A 17,580-nucleotide genomic window follows, 5' to 3' on the forward strand; every position below is an offset into this window, starting at 1 on the left:
TCGGTAAAGTCACGTAGAAGGGAAGTAATAAAATAATAAAAATAAAACATAATAAAATTATTCTCACGACGTTTCGGCCAAAACGCAAGCAGCCGTCCTCAGGTGAAAACCAGGTCCGTCGAGGCGACAGAGTCTGACGGACCTGGTTTTCACCTGAGGACGGCTGCTTGCGTTGTGGCCGAAACGTCGTGAGAATAATTTTATTATGTTTTATTTTTATTATTTTATTACTTCCCTTCTACATGACTTTACCAAAAGAACCAAGAAGGCAGTAATATTGTCTTTTTGTTTTTATAGTTGTGGGAAGATAATGGAGAACACGGAGGAAACCCACGAAGAACAGGTGGATAAACATACAAACCCCGCACTGAAAAGGTGCCAGAGTGGGGAATCGAACCAAGGCCCTTCTTGCTGTTACCGCTGCACTACCACTACCAGTGCCGCCCCAAACACGGCGCCGACAACTTCAAAAGAGCAACCACACATACGCCGCGCGCAGGGTGCACACTCCCTGAGCCACTGAGCGTGCGAGCCACCCCCACGTGTACTCACGACGCTACCCGAGCCTTCTCTACGGGCGGCGGTCGTGGCAGCAGCAGCAGCAGAGTCGCTGGCTCCAGAGCGAGGGCAGCGAGACGTGAGCCTGCCGTGTCTGCCACAGCTCAGTGACTCGCCTGGACCGTGTAACTGCTCTAGCAGTGGCCGGTCGGAGAACCCAAGGCCGCATTTATTATTAACGTTGCCCTCTGTGCCTTGGGCATCACTCGCATTGTCCTAATATCGCCCCCAGTGTTTTCTTACCACGGTCCGTAGCCATGACGATCGCTTGGAGATGCCGCACGCTTTAGCGATGCACTCTGCAGTTTTCATGAAGCTACAACTACAGTACCCTAATTATTTATATATGTACTTGCTGCGTGTAAACCACAGTGCAACGCCACATCGCAGGCAAGACGGTTGTCCATTCCAGCAATGGAAACCTCATAGAGAGATCTCAGTAAAGTGAGGGAGCCTGTAAGGCAAACTACCACTCCTCACTCTGTACAAACATGAATACACACAATCCGGAACGTACACATATAAAGCTTACAGACACATACGTAAAAACACACACACGGCACAACACAGATGCACATACACGCGTACACACGCAAACACAGTGAAACATGGTGTTCTCATGGGCGGCAGGGTGGCACAGTCGATAACACTTGTGACTCGCAGCAAGAAGTACCAGAGTTCCATTCCTGACTCGGGTACCTTTCTGTATGCCATGGTGGCGAGAAGTTCTCCCCATGGTCACATGGATTTTTCTTTGGGTCCTCCGGTTTTTCCGTCCACATTTAGAAACGTGCATTTAAGAGTATTTGGAAGCTATCAATTTCCACATTATAAGCCACTTCATTGCACTATCATTTGTGGTCAATTCACTTCTGAAAAAGAGAAATGTAGCTCAGTGGGCCTTACCTGGTAAAATAAAAATAGTTTAGTTTAGTTTTGAGTTTTGGTATGTTTTCCCCCTGTTCTGTATGGATTTCCTCGAGGTTCTCTGGTTTCCTCCTGCAGCTAAATAAACTATACAATGTAATTGGTGAAACATGCCAATGCTGAAATTTTACCTCCAAATTACTCAATTGGGATTACACGCAGCAGCAATGGGAAAAGTTGGTAGGACCCACCTGAAAAACAGTCTTGAGACTAAAAGTGATGCTTTTCTGGGTGAATAATAACACATCGTGTGACACAACCTTGCAGCCAGAGCGAGACACCGCGGGTTCACATGTATCATTGTCTACTCACTCGGGAGAGGTTCAAGCGAAATACCTTTCCTGGGCATGTTTGTAAAATAGTCATTTCCTTGAGCATTATTCCGCAGGTGAACTGGAATTCTCGTTTAAAAAAACCCTGATGAAAGAGCAGGCTTTAGCCTTTCTGGCAAGAATACAGGTGTTAAGATATTCAAACACCAAATAGACACCTATTACAAGGCCAACTAGTTTGTATTAAGCCTGCGGCTGCCCCGCAGGCTTATTACACTTGTTTACCCAGGAGGGTCATGGTAAGTTTTCATAGCAAGGGGTTGACGATTGCTTTGTGTTTCAGAATCGAGTCAATTTGCGAGTCATTTTTAAAACACGGCTGGTCTGGACCGTAACGCCGTCACATAGTGGCCTACTTTTGTGAATGACTTCACGGGATGTTTAATGGCCACCATCGGCACGTGATGTTTTACGGCCAATACAGCCACAGCGTGAACAGATCCAGCAGCCTGCCGAATGGGAACGGCGAACCAGGCAAGCGGCATGCCGGATTGGAACAGCGAACCAGGCCGACGATCTACCGGATTGGAACAACGGACCAGGCCAGCGATCTACCGGATTGGAACAGGGAACCAGGCCAGCGACCTACCGGATTGGAACAGGAAACCTAATCCGGTAACCTACCGAATTTGAACAGGGAACCAGGCCAGTGACTTACCGGATTGAACAGCGAACCAGGCCGAAGGCTTGAAAGATTGGAACAGTAAACCAGGAAGAAAGCGTTCCAAATTGGAACAGCAAACCAGGCCAAAGGCATGCCAGCTTGAAACAGCGAACCAGGCCGGTGGCCTGCCGACTTGGAACAGCAAACCAGGCCGGTGGCCGGAATGCCTCGACCGGGACCCTAACCTGCAGCTGCAGGAAGGGGATGTTAAAGAACTTGTGCAGGAACTTGAGCCCAAAGCCGTTCTTCATGGAGGATTCCCCGTAGTTTACGTAGGAGGCACCCGGGGGCCTGGGGAAGACATGGGGGGGAAGACATGGGGGGGAAGACATGGGGGGGAAGACATGGGGGGGGAAGACATTGGGGGGAAGAGGGAGAGAGCAGCGGCATAAGCGAGGTAATTGGTGAGCCATGTGCGTAAGCGAAGTGAGCAAGGTGAGTGAGGTGGGCGAGGTGAGCGGTGAGTCATGTGCGTGAACAAGATGAGCGAGGTGAGCGGTATGCTGTGTGCATGACGAGCTGAGCAAGGTGACCGAGGTGAGCGTGGTGAGCGCAGTGAACCGTGTGCGTGAACAAGTCGGTGAGCCGTGTCAGTGAGGTGACTGGTGAGCCATGGGAGTGGGCAAGGTGAGTGGTAAGCCATTTGAGTGGGCGAGGTGAGTGGTGAGCCATGCGAGTGAGTGAGCGAGGTTGGCGAGGTGAGTCAAGTGAGGAGCGAGGCGAGAAAGGTGAGGAGCAATCAGTGGCCGCTCACCGGTCGAGGCCCTCAAAGAGGCTGCGCACGTCGTCGGGCAGCACGACACGGTGCTCCCCCATGTCGCGGTGGTTCCCAAGCACAATCACCGGTACGTGCAATGGCACGCGGCACAGTTCCCGCTCCACGTAGCTGTAGGTCCTGCACCGCCCCACGGCCACTGCATCACGCAACTCACGTACTCGCCAAACCCCACTCGCTCACTCCACGGCATTAACTCGCACCACAGAGGTCGCACGGCCACGCGCACCATGACGACTTGTTCACTCGCCCACTTGCTCACAAAACAACTACGAAGCTCTGACCAAGCAGGAGCTGGACGCCATCATCGAGGAAGTGGAAGAGGACGGTACATGAGGGCCCTCGAGGGCCACATGAGGGCCACACGCCGGCCACACGACGCCTCTGGTTTTTCCAAGAGGCGGGGCAATCGGACCAAGAGAGCCACACAATGGTGCAACAGCAGCTTATTGCATGGTTAAACTAAACTATTTTTGATACCAGGTAAAGCCTACTAAGGTGTATAGCTCTTTTTCAGAAGTGACCTGGCTATCACAAATGATAGACACGCAAACTCTAAATATACAGCAGGCGTCAGGGTCGGGATCAAACCGACAACCTCCTGTATACCAGGCGAGGTACTTACCATCTCGCCACTCGGACCACGGCATTAACTGACCCCACCACAATCGCAAACACCACACAACTCACTCACTCACACCCACAACACACGCACTCACAACACGACACTCACTCACACATACTACGGAACTCACTCATTCACACCACGACATACCCACACACCAACGCACCCACACCAACGCACCCACACACCACAACACACCCACACATCTATGCACCCACGCACCCGCTCACACCACAACACATTCACACACCCACGCACCCGCACACCACAGCACTTTGTCACCCGTCTTGCCGACACTCAAACACCCCAAATGCTGACAATCCAGTCCCCCGAGGCGGATGAACTGTTACCACCTTCTCGCTATTCATTCCTAAACCACCTCGACAGCCCATGTGGCAGCACACGTGCGCTTGCCAGCAGGCAAGGCAGTTCAAGGCAGTTCACTGTGACACGGTGTGCACCGCGACCCTATCGTCAGGTTAGTAGTGCTCCACTGCTAAAACACGCGCAACATATTTGACAGAAAAAATATCAACTCGTGTCCATAAGCTCCATCGTGTACTCACCAGGAGAGAGCACAGCTCTATAATAAGATGCGTGTGTCTTGGTGTAGCAGTTAGCGCGCTGCACTACGAACCCGGCGATCCAGGTTCGAGTCCCGCTCGCGGCCAACAACCAGTGACAATTATTTGAACCAGTCCCGGGCCTCCCCTTGGTCGACTCATCTTCAAATGATTACCTGGTCCGGTGTGTAAGCATCACCACTGGGGAGACAAAGGCGGCCAGGCATGGTGTTGGCCACCCACCCCCTCGTGTGCTGTGCCAGACTATATCGATGCACGCCAACAGCACTTGCCCCAACAGTCTGTTTAGGCTATACGGGGGATCTTTGTCTTTTTTACCGTATTAGGCATTTTAATTTGGTCGTGCCAACTCTTGCTGCTATTTGGGGGTTTGAATCCTCAACAGCGCTGTCGGGGTTGCACACCAGCACGAGCGACGGCCCGTGCTGGCACGACGGAAGGAACGAAACGCGCTCGCTTACCACTGCTTGGTGATGTCGAACATCATGATGACGCCATGGCAGTTCTTGTAAACATCAATGCACTCGGCGTCCAGCGCGAGCTCATCCTGCAGGAACACGCGCGCATCGTCAGCGATCCCTTCTCTGCTAGAGCTCGATAGCCGGCGGTTAGTTACCTCCAAGTCACTCTTCTATCGCTACTACCATGGTTGATATTCCCGTGAACTTCGACTTTAATTGATTCCTCCACCCGTGTTGAGGAATTCAGTCGACCGAACTATTTCATCTCATCTATGGTTTGTTCAGACACCACACTGCGGGTCACAACAACACACTAACCCAATCACCAACTCACTCACACACCCACCCACTCATTCAGCCACCACACTGCAGGTCATAACACTTCTCTCGATGCTTCAACCACTTCGACTCACCGTCAACATTCCATCAAGTTTCCAAAGCCTTCAGAGCCTGACTCACTAGTCAAAATATTATATCGTCATTGCCACAGACGCTCCTGCAGGATAGTCATCTCCCTGATGCCACTCATCACCCGTACAAACAGAGCGGTTTTATCGTTACTTGTGGAGCCACCCATGCTGGCCGCTCGTTCGTTCTTGTTGAAACTACAGCAGCCGACGTTAAACAATCAGCCCACTTCGAATAAAGGCCCCGAGATATCGCTGGCGTAACTTCAACGTTGACAGTTTCGTGTCCGACCCTTGAACGGTCTGCATTTTTACAAAAACCCTCCCGCCGTAGTGACTGCTCTTTCCACCTGCTATTTGTTGTCCTTATCCTGCACCTCCGATTAGCACGGTTGGCTACGTACGGTGCGAAAGAAGTTCAACGTAAGTACACGCATGTATTCATGAGCACGAAGATCAGCGCCGTGGTTACGACCAAGGCTGTCGCCATGTGAAAGCAACGACACGTCGGCTGGGGCGGATCTATCGTCAGTGTAAAACTCCGGCCACTCTTTGACAGCGTGGCGGGGATCACTTTCAGCCACAGCGAACAAACTCCTACCAGACCATCACGATCAACTCCTGGCAAAATAGTTCCAACTTGTTCTGGTCAAAGCTGAGAGTGCGACTACAGCCAACTGTATATACGTGTATACGTTGAACTTCTTTTGCACCGTATGTAACCAACCATGCTAATCGGAAGTACGGAAGAAGGACAACACCTTGCATAGCTGCCACATCAAGCTTACTGCCAAAGATCGATGAAATCTGCCAAAGTTCTTGAGGACAATGATCGATGAGATTCATTTAGCTGCCGTCAACACATCGGCCCCTGGATTAATCCCTTGACCAGTCAATAGCCTTACAAATGTCAGAGACGTAACAAATGACGAGGTCATTCATATTATGAACAAGTTCTCATTCTAATGATGTTCACTACATGCTGTGCCAACTCAGTTAATAAAGGCCACTGTCTCAACAGTTAGCACCAACAATCACAAGAATACGCAATGCACAATTTCACGAGGGTTTGTTCCCAGCCAACCACAAACATGCAACTGTACAGCTAGTCTTTAAAAAGACTGACGATCTCAGTTCCTAACAGCCAATCTCAAACCAATCTGCCTACCTGTAAGATCATTTTAACCGGGACACCCGCGGTGACCGCCCTCAACAATTTTCTGCGAGCCGTAGACACTCTGGTCATGCCACTGTCCAAGTGCTACTGGTTTTAAGTTCGGCTTTTGATACGGTGGATCACAAGACTCTCCTTAAGACCCTTGAGAGGCGTCTCGATTTCTGGGATAGGGCGCTGGATTGGCACGCGTCGTATTTATCTGATCGCTCACAAACATTCCACTTTAGATTACAGTGCTCACCGACTTATTAAGCGGACTGTGGTGTCCCACAGGGTTCTGTTAGTGGTCCACAATTCTTTATAGCCTATGCGGAAGCTCCTGCTAACAACATCGGTGCGTTCCATATAAATTACCAATTATATTCTGACAACACACAAGTGTATCTGCATCCTAACTTAACCGGTATCCATCATAATAGTGCCAACAAGACCTATGGCTCTTGTCAACATTCAACAGTGTGTCACAGAAATCAACAGCTGGTGTGCATCATGGCGACTTCAAGTGAACCCAACAAAGCTGAAAGCAAATGGTTCAACAGCCAAACCAACCTACGGAAGATTAGCAGCCATGACGACTGAGACCGTGCGCTCACCCGTTTACCCATAATCCACAATCGTTCCATTATGGTGTGTACGGAACGCTGCAGCCCGGCTGCTTATGGGACCACTCGCCTTCCATGACCGCGTCACATCTGCTCGTCGAGAGTTGGCTCCCAGTGCAATTCCGGATAGTGTATGAACTGTGCCAATTAATACACATTGCCAATATACAGTAGACTCTCTATTATCAGTGTGTGGTTTATCCTATTTTGGGATTAACCAAGTGCACCTGAAATTGACATAAATTAATAACTCATGGATTTTCCCTGAAGCCCAAATTAAAATATAAAAACAGTTATACATTATTCTTGGAAATGTTTATAAGTCACGTGCTTAATTCAACCAAATATGTTGCTTTAGTTAATGTGAAAACCGTTGTGATCGCCTCTACAGTACAGTAGTTGCATATCTTTGCAAGTGCCTTGAGTTCGATTGATGTTGATTGGCGTGGCTCTGCTGCTGTCCACTTAGTGGGCCGAGTCTTCTGCGCGGTAGCAGCAAAGTGTTATCACTGAGCACGCACATCGATCAGTCGATCGTTAGTCTTGGTTCTAAATTAAAAGCGTATCAAAATCATCAGTTGTGCTTCAAAAGCCATTAATTTACATCCGAGTGGATTTTGGCATAGAGATCCGCTAATAAAATTATATTTTTGGATTTTCCGCAATTTTGAATCATCTGCGGCCGTCCTCCCCATCATTAGCATGGATTAATCGAATCTATTGTGTGCATAAAAACAAATGTCCAGTCTGTTTGTTCAAACCCTCACAACCACAGCAAACCTCATTGATCGGCTGATGTTCGCTCTGCAGTCAGCTCCGACTATGTCGTCCTGCGTGTAAGCAAAACGTTTGAGGAGCGCCGTCGCATTCTCGTTCGCTGACCCTAAGGCATGGAACTCACTCACCAGAAAACTGCGTGCCGAAAAAAAAGTAAATATCCTTCGGGCACTTTTTAAAATGTTTTTTTATCAAGCTGGCTTTTAATTCTAAAACTCAGAATTGATAATGCAATGTGCCGCTCGTCAATATTGTAAGCAGGGCAATAGCGGTCACCATTGTATTTCTTATTTCTTCCCTTACACTCCTCCCATCATTCACTTTCCAAAGCTTTTATAATAAGTCCATTAGCTGGTTACCTCTGACAGCTCTGTTTGTGCGTGTTTGTTGCTGGGCCATTTGACTTCTTGGGCCTTTGGACCGATGCATATATAATGAGAGTGCTCTGTTGTGTTTCCCTTCCTTAGCCTGGACGGCTAAAATTTATTACACAAGGAGGGGGTGATGTAATGAGAGCGCCATCGCCTGGATTATAAGGGGGGCATACATAATAATTATACAGTCTATGCTTATCCATAGTTGGGTTTACATCTAGGGGAAAGGTGAGAGGCGGTTCCACCAGGGAAGCCTCTGGAACGTTCGGGAAGGTTCCAGGAGGGGTGTGGCCAGAGGCGGGGCTTAGTCCCAGGGTAGGGGGATATAAGCGGGACACAGAGCAACGTAAGGGGTCGGTGTTGAAGACTGAAGAGGAGCCCCGCCGCTGCTGCCCCGCCATCTCCATCAACCAAGTGGCGGCTCGTCCTCCAGCCGCCCAGCCGCTCCCTGGAGCACCGTCAGCCAGCGGTGCGTTGGAGAGCGGTGACAGGTTCATTTCATCGGGACGGATTGCTGCATGATACACACCCGGGCACTGTTGGTAATAGCTGGCCGGTTTCACAGACGCAATGAAGGAAGTTGGCTCGTAGAGTAGTTGCCGCGGCGGCGGGATCGTCGACGGTCGCGGCCATTATTCAGGATGTTGATGTTCACATCCTGGTTGATACGGGGGCCTCGGCTACGATTGTCTCCGATGTCATTTTCCAGTTGTTGAATATTCTGGCGTCGTGTGTTCGGCCGGTGTACGATGTGTGTGTTGCGGCTAACGGGGGGAGTATGGCCATCATTGGCCAGGTTGACGCATTGGGGAAGTTCACGCATCGGGGCCTGTGTTGATTTCGCGCACGTTGGCCGTGCCTTGCCTGTTGGGCACTGATTTTTTTGTCTCCGATGCCGGTTAAGATCCTTGTCAACCAAGGTTGTATTGAGCTGCCGTCGGGTCGTACATTGCGGTTTTTGTCATCGCCGTTGCCACAACCGGCGTCCGCCGATACGGATCAGGCGTTGGTTGATACCACCGTCCTTATTCCGTCGGGTTCGCAAGTGTTTATTCCACTCCGTTATCGCAAGCACATAGGTTGCGTTGTCGCGGAAAACGGTGTTTTGTTGACGCCCTTGAACGCTGCTACGCGAGGGATGACATTGGTATGCGCTCAGACCATCCTTAGAGCGGGCCAGGCCCCGTTTTTGCAGGTTTTGCACGGGGGGCCGGGCAACGTTGTCGTGCCTGCGGGCACTGCCTTCACTCACGCTACCACCGCATTTACCAACCGGGTAGAGCGCACGTCAGTGCAGGCTGCCTGTTCTGTTGGGCAGAAATGCTCAGTGGACGATCGGTGGATTGCCAACCTGTGTGCCAAAAACGCCTCGTTGTCACCGGCTCAGCGTGAGGAATTGCGCCTTGTGTTTTCCGAATTTTCTGATGTATTCAGCAAGGACGATTACGACTTGGGTCGTAATCGTCCTTGGGTCGTAATTGTCCTTGTTGTCTCATCATATAGATGGGCGATGCTGCCCCCATTCGGTTGAATCTGCATCGTATGGGGCCGTCAGAGAAAGAAAGTGTGCGCCGCGCCGTGGACGACATGTTGGCTGCAGACATTTTTTCGCTGTCCACCAATTGATGGGGCGCTCCAGTTGTTTTGGTTAAGAAGAAGGATGGTAATCTACGATTTTGTGTGGAATTTCGATGCCTTAATAAGGTTTCCGTGGAGGACGCATATGCCCTGCCTCGCATGGATGATTCGTTGGATGCGTTGGCCGGAGCGCGGTTTTTCTCTACACTTGATTTGTCTTCTGGGTTCTGGCAACTGCCCTTCGATGAGTCTTCGAGGCAGAAGACCACGTTCCACACTCCCCAAGGTATTTTTCAATTTAATTGTTTGCCGATGAGATTGAATGCCACTCCTGCCACATTTCAACGACTTATGGAACTTGTCTTGGCTGGTCTCCAATGTGACACTTGCCTTATCTATTTGGACGATCTCATTGTGTTCAGCTGATCGTTTGAGGACCAACTCCTCCGGCTGTGCGCCGTTTTTGCGCGGATGCGCTAGGCAAATCTTAAATTCAAACCAAAAAAAAGTTATTTTCACTGCGGTATTTGGGTCACATTGTGAGTGCCAATGGTATCTGGACCGATCCCACTAAGACGACTTGTGTACGTGATTTGCCAGTTCCTGCGAGTGTGGGAGATATCCGAAGCTTTGTCGGCTTCGCCTCCTATTATCGCCGGTGCATTCCGGGGTTCGCGTCTATCGCGAAGCTATTGGATGCGCTTACGGGTAAAAATCAGCAGTTCCATTGGAGCCCGGAGGAGGAGACTGCTTTTAATACCCTTCGTGATCGCTTATCGGACGCGCCTAATCTCGACTATCTTGATTTTTCATCCCCCTTCATCCTTGACATGGATGCCAGCGATATGGGGATCAGGGCCGTCCTGTCACAGGTGAAGGGGGGTGTTGAGCGCATCATGGCGTACGGTAGTTGGGTGCTTTCGCCGGCAAAATCCCGATATTGTGTCACTCGTCGGGAGTTGCTGGCGATTGTTTATTTCGTATGACTTTTCCAGCGCTATTTATATGGCAGGCGATTTGTCATACGCACTGATCACGAGGCCCTCCAATACTCGTTGAAGATCGAGCAGCCGGGTGGTCAGTTGGCTCGCTGGTTGGAGTGTTTGCAGGAATATGTTTGATGTCACCTAACGGAAAGGGGACTCGGCACGCTAATGCGGACGCTCTGTCGCGATGCCGCTTGCATCTCGATGTGCATTCCGATCCGGGATAAACCGCTGCACTCCCCCCGGCATGTCTCGTCCTATGGCTGCATCCAATGTTGAGACGGATTCGGGCGATGCGGTGGTTCCGTCCGCCGAGACAGTATGTTGGGGCTTTCGCGTTCAGTGTGGATGCGAGAACTCTCGGATGATTTGTTGACCTCCTTGCGGGATCGGGCGGCATGAGTTGTGGGTGATTCAGAATCCATCAAGGACGGTCGTGTTTTTGTTCATGACGGCTTATTGATGTGGCAGGATGCATGCCGGTTCGGCTATGATTGGTTGTTCCTACTTCCCTCCGTGCAGGGCTGATCCGCACCTTGCATTGTGAACGACTCTTCCATCTCGGCGTTCAGAAAAATTTGCTTACCCTTCAGAGGGATTATTATTGGCCAGGCATGACGTTCAATGTAACCGGGGCGCTTCGGTCGTGCACCAAGTGTGCACGACGGAAGTCACCCCGGCAACGTTATGTTCCGCCCTTGCAATCGATTTCCGTCACTCGGGTCAACGAATTGGTCGCGTTAGATGTGTCATTCCCACGCCTGGTGGGAATAAATATCTCGTCGGAGTCCAATATTTCTCCCGTTGGCCTGTGGCGTGGCCCCTGCCAGATCAATCTGCCTTGTCCATTGTTGATGCCTTTGTGAACGGCGATGTCATGGATAAGGGGGCGCCGGAAAAGTTGCTCACCGATCAGGGTAGAAATTTTACGTCTAAACTGTTGCGGGAGGTGTGTGCTGCTTTGGATACCAGGAAAATGTTTACGTCTCCCTACCACCCTCAGACCGATGGTATAGTGGAACGGTTGAATCGCACCTTGTCCGCTATGTTGTGCCAGATGGTCGATGAATGACAGGCCGCCTGGGATCTTCAGATACCCAGCGTTCTCTCTGCCTATCAGATGGCGCCTCACGCTTCTACGGGATACTCGCCATTTTTCCTAATGTATGGGAGGGAAAACACGCCGCCGTTGGATGTCCAGTTGGGCTCCCCAATTGTACCTCGTAAATCAACTCTTCCCGATTATATTGAACAGTCCCTACGGTGGGTTTCGGAAGCACGTGAAGCTGCCAGGGTAAATACCTCCAAAACTCAGGCTCGGAATGAACGTTGCGCACGCCGGTCGAAAGAGGACATGCCATGGTCGGTTGGGGATGCAGCATGGCTTCATTGCCCACAGGTGCCGCTTGGCACCTCTGCTGAACTTAACAGGCCATGGCAGGGCCCTGTGACGATTTTGGAGGTTTTGCGCCCTCAGTGTGTTCGTGTTCGTCATGGCTGCTGGTGTTGGTTTATTCACCCGTCGTGGTTGAAACCGTTTATTGCTCTTGTGCCGCCATCGTCATCTCCAAATCCCGGAATCCTGGTGCCTGACGTGGCCAACAGACCTGTCATCCCTGTCAAGGGTGATCTTCCGCAGCCTGTTTCTTTGCCGTCCACAGCGCCCCTGAAGGTAATGGCGGACCCGGTGGACGTCGCCATTTCCCCGTGCCCATATGCGGGGGATCTGGCCGGACCGCCCATTGTTGGACCACTACCTCCACTAGCCGGTGTTCCTGTTTCGCCACTGACGGATGGACCGGCTATGCGGACACGCTCAAAATCGTCACGATTTTCTTAAGCGGTTTCAAATTCGGGTTGCGTGTTTTTCCGCTGTGTTGTTGTTGCGTTGGGGGGGTCCAACATTCCGTTATAATTCTCTCTTCGAGTTGTGTTCTGTTCATGGGGCTAATGGTGCTCTGTTGTGTTGCCCTTCCTTAGCCGGGACGGCTAAAAAAATTACACAGGGAGGGGGGGGGGGGATGATGTAATGAGAGCGCCATCGCCTGGATTATCAGGGGGGGCATACATAATAAGTATACAGTCCATGCTTATCCATAGTGGGGTTTACATCTAGGGGAAAGGTGAGAGGCAGTTCCACCAGGGAAGCCTCTGGAACGTTCGAAGAGGTTCCAGGAGGGGTGTGACCCAAATACCGCAGTGAAGATAACTTTTTTTTGGTTTGAATTTAAGATTTGCCTAACGCATCCGCGCAAAAACGGCGCACAGCCGGAGGAGTTGGTCCTCAAACGACCAGCTGAACACGATGGGTGTGGCCAGAGACGGCGCTTAGTCCCGGGGTAGGGGGATATAAGCGGGACACAGAGCAACGCAAGGGGTCGGTGTTGAAGATTGAAGAGGAGCCCCGCACTGCTGCCCCGCCATCTCCATCAACCACGTGGCGGCCGCCCAGCCACTCCCTAGCGCACCGTCAGCCAGCGGTGCGTTGGAGAGCGGGCGAGCGCCACGTGGCATGGGGCAACGTAGACACACGAAGAGTGGATATCCGCGGAGCAGAGACGGAGACACGTGGTTGTACCGAGCTTTATTGAATAAACAAACCAAAGTTACTTACCGTGTCGGAGATCACTCCTTGCACATATATCACTGCGAATCCTACACCTTCACCACACGACGGCTCAGACAAGGAAGCCGCCAACAGCAGGTCTTACACAGCCGTTACAGAGACAACATGAGCTAGAGAACCAGTGCGAGGCTCATCGATACGCGTCCACAGGAGCAGAGGGTCCGTTCTGAAAGGGCCACTGTAAGCGATGGTATTTAGCACGTTTCGCCGCTGCAAGGCGGCGAGTGTTTCCTCGCGGCAATTTGGCCTGGGGATGACCAGCGGCAACTTATCACGAGGGCGCCTTGCCTGAGCAAAGTAAATCATCTATATTGAAACCAAATATATTTAGAACTGCTTTGTGTATTTTGTTTGTTGTGCTTCCCCCGCACTTCTGATTAGCACGGTTGGCTATGTAGGTGCGAAAAAAGTTCAACAAAACCACATATATTGAACCAAACACCACAGACACTTTCAGTATTGACACGCCCCGTTAACGGCAGTGAGAGCGGAAGTACCGGGGTGCAGCCCTCCTTACCTCCTGGGGCTCGTTTTCCAGCTTCAGGGAATCCCCTTTCTTCCTGCTCCTCCCTGCCATGCACAACACGCAACACAGCGTCACGCACCGTGGTGCTCACCCCAACACCGCGTCACGCACCGCGGTACTCACCCCAAGCAGCACAGCATCTCGCACAGGTTTACAGTAAAAGCGCAGATGGGTTCGCACGTGGATGCGAGTAAACAACTCAATTACAATGTTACCAGTTTTTGCTTGCAACTAATTCACACCTGAATTCGTATGGTTTAAATTACGAATGCACGCATGCACATTGAACTTCTTTCGCACTGTATATAGCCAACCTTGCTAATCGGAGGGGCGGAAAAAGGACAAAACACGCATGTATACAGCGCCCACGAAGGTTGGGAGGGTAAAGTTTGCAACCCTGCAAAGATTATTTTGTTGAACTCGATTATAAACCAAGAGACCAGGGGTGGAGTCTTGCTGACCAAAACAACAACGGCAACAGCGTTAAAACAAAGTAGGCGCACTAAAAGCTCGGACTTGCCGAGACTTCCTCTGAAGACAAAGCGTCATCCTGAGCGTCACAGTGAGGGATGAACAAAGAGGTAGAGCGGTGAGATGCTACAGCCAGCAGAAAACAAGGGGCAGGCGACTTGAACAAATAGAAGGGCAGGCCACATAAACAAATAGAAGGACAGGAGACATAGACAAAGAGAAGAGCAGGCAACATCAAAAAAGAGAACAATTTTTTAAAAAAGGCAATCAGTCGAAAGCGAGAATAAGAAACGGAACCAATAAGGGAGGCAAAAGAATGATGGACATGCGCAGAGATCGGTGACAAGTTCAAAACCCGCGGGCAAGAAAGCAACGTCGTAATGTTCAAACCAACAAAAGGGTCTCGTGTTTGGTGCTTTGTGCCGCAGCAGCTACATCAGTGCAAATTCCCCAAAAGGTAGCACTGTTTTCACCTTCGCAACGCTGGTTCTTAGGATTCAGCGTCAGCACCGGCATAAGGGATGACATTCCATACAGGCAGCATCGTCCTTTCCTCTAAACATCTGGCAATTCGCGAATACTGGTTCAAGCAACTACCGCTGATCAGACACTGAATGTCGAAACCGGTCAAGGGTATCGAGTTGTCATCATGGCCAAAGCCATGATGCCGCCGTACCTCACTACTAACGCTCTCTACCCTCCGCCAGATCCCGCAGCTGCAGCACAGGAAACGCGTAGTGACATGCAACGTGTGCCCTGACCAGTGTCCCACCATCTTCTCTTTTTTATTTTAATAAATAACAATAATAAACTATGTTTTATTTTACCAGGTAAGGCCCACTGAGTTATGTAGCTCTTTTTCAGAAGCAACCTGGCCACAAATGATAGCTCAGCAAAGTGGCTTATCGCGTAGAAATATATAACAGCCAAATATTCTAAACAAGTGTGACGTTGATTCTAAATGTGGAGGGAAAAAACCGGAGGACTTGGAGAAAAAAACACACGACCATGGGGAGACACGCAAACTCCAAATAGGCGAGGGAAATAACATCTCGCCACCATCGCCTGATTCATGACAACCACTTCAATGCCTGTCTCGGCAATCGGCCTTTATCCATCAAGCACTGATCCCACCCAACATAACTGGTTGTGCATAACTATATCTACAACACTCACATGACACGCTATCTTCTAGGCTTCTGCATTGCATATCCTGTCATGCGACAGAATTCACAACATTCACCTCGACACAGCTGGCCTCAAATGTCAACAACTTATTGGCTCGAGCTGCCGAGTCAGCGTCCAGCTCTGTGATCTACACAGTAATACAGATGGCATGCCTGCCTCCAATAACCTTCTCTTTACGATCAGACTTACCACAGTTTTATCTGTGGGACCCTTTGCCAGCATCAAAATGATGAAAACATAACAATAGGCTTTACCCTTTCTGGCAATAAAAAAGGTATTAAGATGTTCAAACGCGAAATAGATACCTATTGCAAGGCATCATTATTTTTACGAGTTTGTTCGAGTTAAACCAATGCTTCTCAAAAAAAACGTTCACCCTCAGAAGGCAGTGTGGCTAATGGGATGTACATACCATCACGACCTATACGATCTGCTAATTTACATCTGCTCCATGTGCCGACTCTGTACCTGGGGTGACCGAGCCTTTGCATGCACTGCGCCAAGACTACGGAACGCCCTGCCACCTGTGGTCAGACAGGCGAGGTCGCACACTTTGATGCGGTCTTCTCTAAAGACTCACCTGTTTCACCTGGCCTACACTTCCCATGTATGACCAGTGGACTCTGGATTCACTATTTATATTTCACTATTTATATTTCCCAACTTTGTGCATGGCGCACTGAGGTCCTTGGATGAATTGTGCCTTATAAATGTCAATTATTATTATACAAATATTTTACATTTGTTTGTGGAGACACAGATAAGGCAAGGTGTATCGTATGCTCATATATTGTTGTAAATATGTGGTAAGAGGTAAGTACATATTGCTTTGTCTGCCACTTGCCTTTATCAACGACATCCCAAACCTCCACCTTGACGACATCGTCCGTAGCTGCGCAAAAGGAAACAAGTAGAAGCGTTAAACATAATGATGGGGACATGGGTGCATAATGTTCCGTAACGTTTTATTCATAATGAAGAAGCTCATAGATACAAATATTTACATCCACCATGCAGACTGAAAAAATATAATGAAATAATCTCATTGATGTAGTGCAGGGGTGGAGAACGTCCGGCCCGCGGGTCGTATAAGGCCCGCAAAATAATTTGGTCTGGCCCTGCCAAGGCAACTGCAGGCGGGACTCGAAATTCATTAAATCTAGGAGCAAACCTGGAAAAGCAGTTGCAAGTAGCAACATCATCAATACCAGCTAACATCACACACCTCACCAAAGAGAAGCAGTTCCAGCCATCACATTAGGAGTGAGTTAATTAAATGTTTGATCAAATATAACAGCCTAATTTTTAAGTTGATAATTTTGCATGGCCCGCGAATGATGTTATAAATATCCAAATAGGCCTTGACAGAAAAAAGGTTCCCCACCCCTGATGTAGTGTATGCATGTTGAACATCTTTCGCACAGTAGGTAACCAACCGTCCTAATCGGAGGTGAGGGGAAAAGACAGCAAGCCAAATATTTAAAAAAACTGTTCCAAAGAAATTAGTTGTCAAACTAGATGATGTTCTATGCTTCTTTCAGTAAAGTCACTTTACCAAAAGAACCATAGCATATGAATTCCTGCAGTCACGAAAGTTAAGTCAAAGTTTAAACCAGATGATTTAAAAGTGCATAGCTCCAGTGGCTTCCTAATATCGGAAGAGCATTCCAGACGGCCGCATGGATGTACAGTTGATCGTGAGACAGAAACTAAATCTGCTGCCGTTTCATTGAAAAAAACACACAAGACAGGCGGTACGACGATCCACATTTACGGCATTTATACAATGCCACCAATGGATCAATTTACGAAGCAGAAACTTGATTAAAGAAGCATCTTCCGACGCGACTGAGAACAAATTCGAACAGTCGGTCTGGTTTTCCGACGTGACTTGACGTGGAGCTTTTGTTATCTGCACGCATGTACGTTGAACTTCTTTTGC

At 49.6% G+C, this 17,580-nt stretch overlaps 1 protein-coding gene and 1 long non-coding RNA gene across 3 annotated transcripts in view; one reads left to right on the forward strand and one right to left on the reverse strand.

Moving 5' to 3' along the window:
* RABL6 (RAB, member RAS oncogene family like 6) overlaps positions 1 to 17,580 on the reverse strand; it is a 59,130-nt gene that overhangs the window by 27,966 nt on the left and 13,584 nt on the right. The window contains exons 4-8 of the mRNA XM_061571557.1: positions 16,483 to 16,530; positions 13,971 to 14,023; positions 4,927 to 5,012; positions 3,236 to 3,376; positions 2,667 to 2,772 (exon numbers count right to left, since the gene is read on the reverse strand). Of these exons, the coding sequence (XP_061427541.1) occupies positions 2,667 to 2,772; positions 3,236 to 3,376; positions 4,927 to 5,012; positions 13,971 to 14,023; positions 16,483 to 16,530 (434 nt within the window). The remainder of the gene's footprint in view (positions 1 to 2,666; positions 2,773 to 3,235; positions 3,377 to 4,926; positions 5,013 to 13,970; positions 14,024 to 16,482; positions 16,531 to 17,580) is intronic.
* LOC133354692 (uncharacterized) lies at positions 8,497 to 12,850 on the forward strand. 2 transcript variants are annotated; one of them, XR_009756613.1, is made up of 3 exons: positions 8,497 to 8,732; positions 9,968 to 10,127; positions 12,467 to 12,850. It is a non-coding gene; the product is annotated as an uncharacterized LOC133354692 (long non-coding RNA). The 2 variants fall into 2 exon arrangements; XR_009756612.1 differs by having other exon boundaries at positions 8,528 to 8,732; positions 12,489 to 12,850.

The sequence above is a fragment of the Lethenteron reissneri genome, chromosome 48 (assembly GCF_015708825.2).
Source record: "Lethenteron reissneri isolate LAM-NWPU_2019-01 chromosome 48, ASM1570882v1, whole genome shotgun sequence".
Lineage (NCBI taxonomy): Eukaryota > Metazoa > Chordata > Hyperoartia > Petromyzontiformes > Petromyzontidae > Lethenteron > Lethenteron reissneri.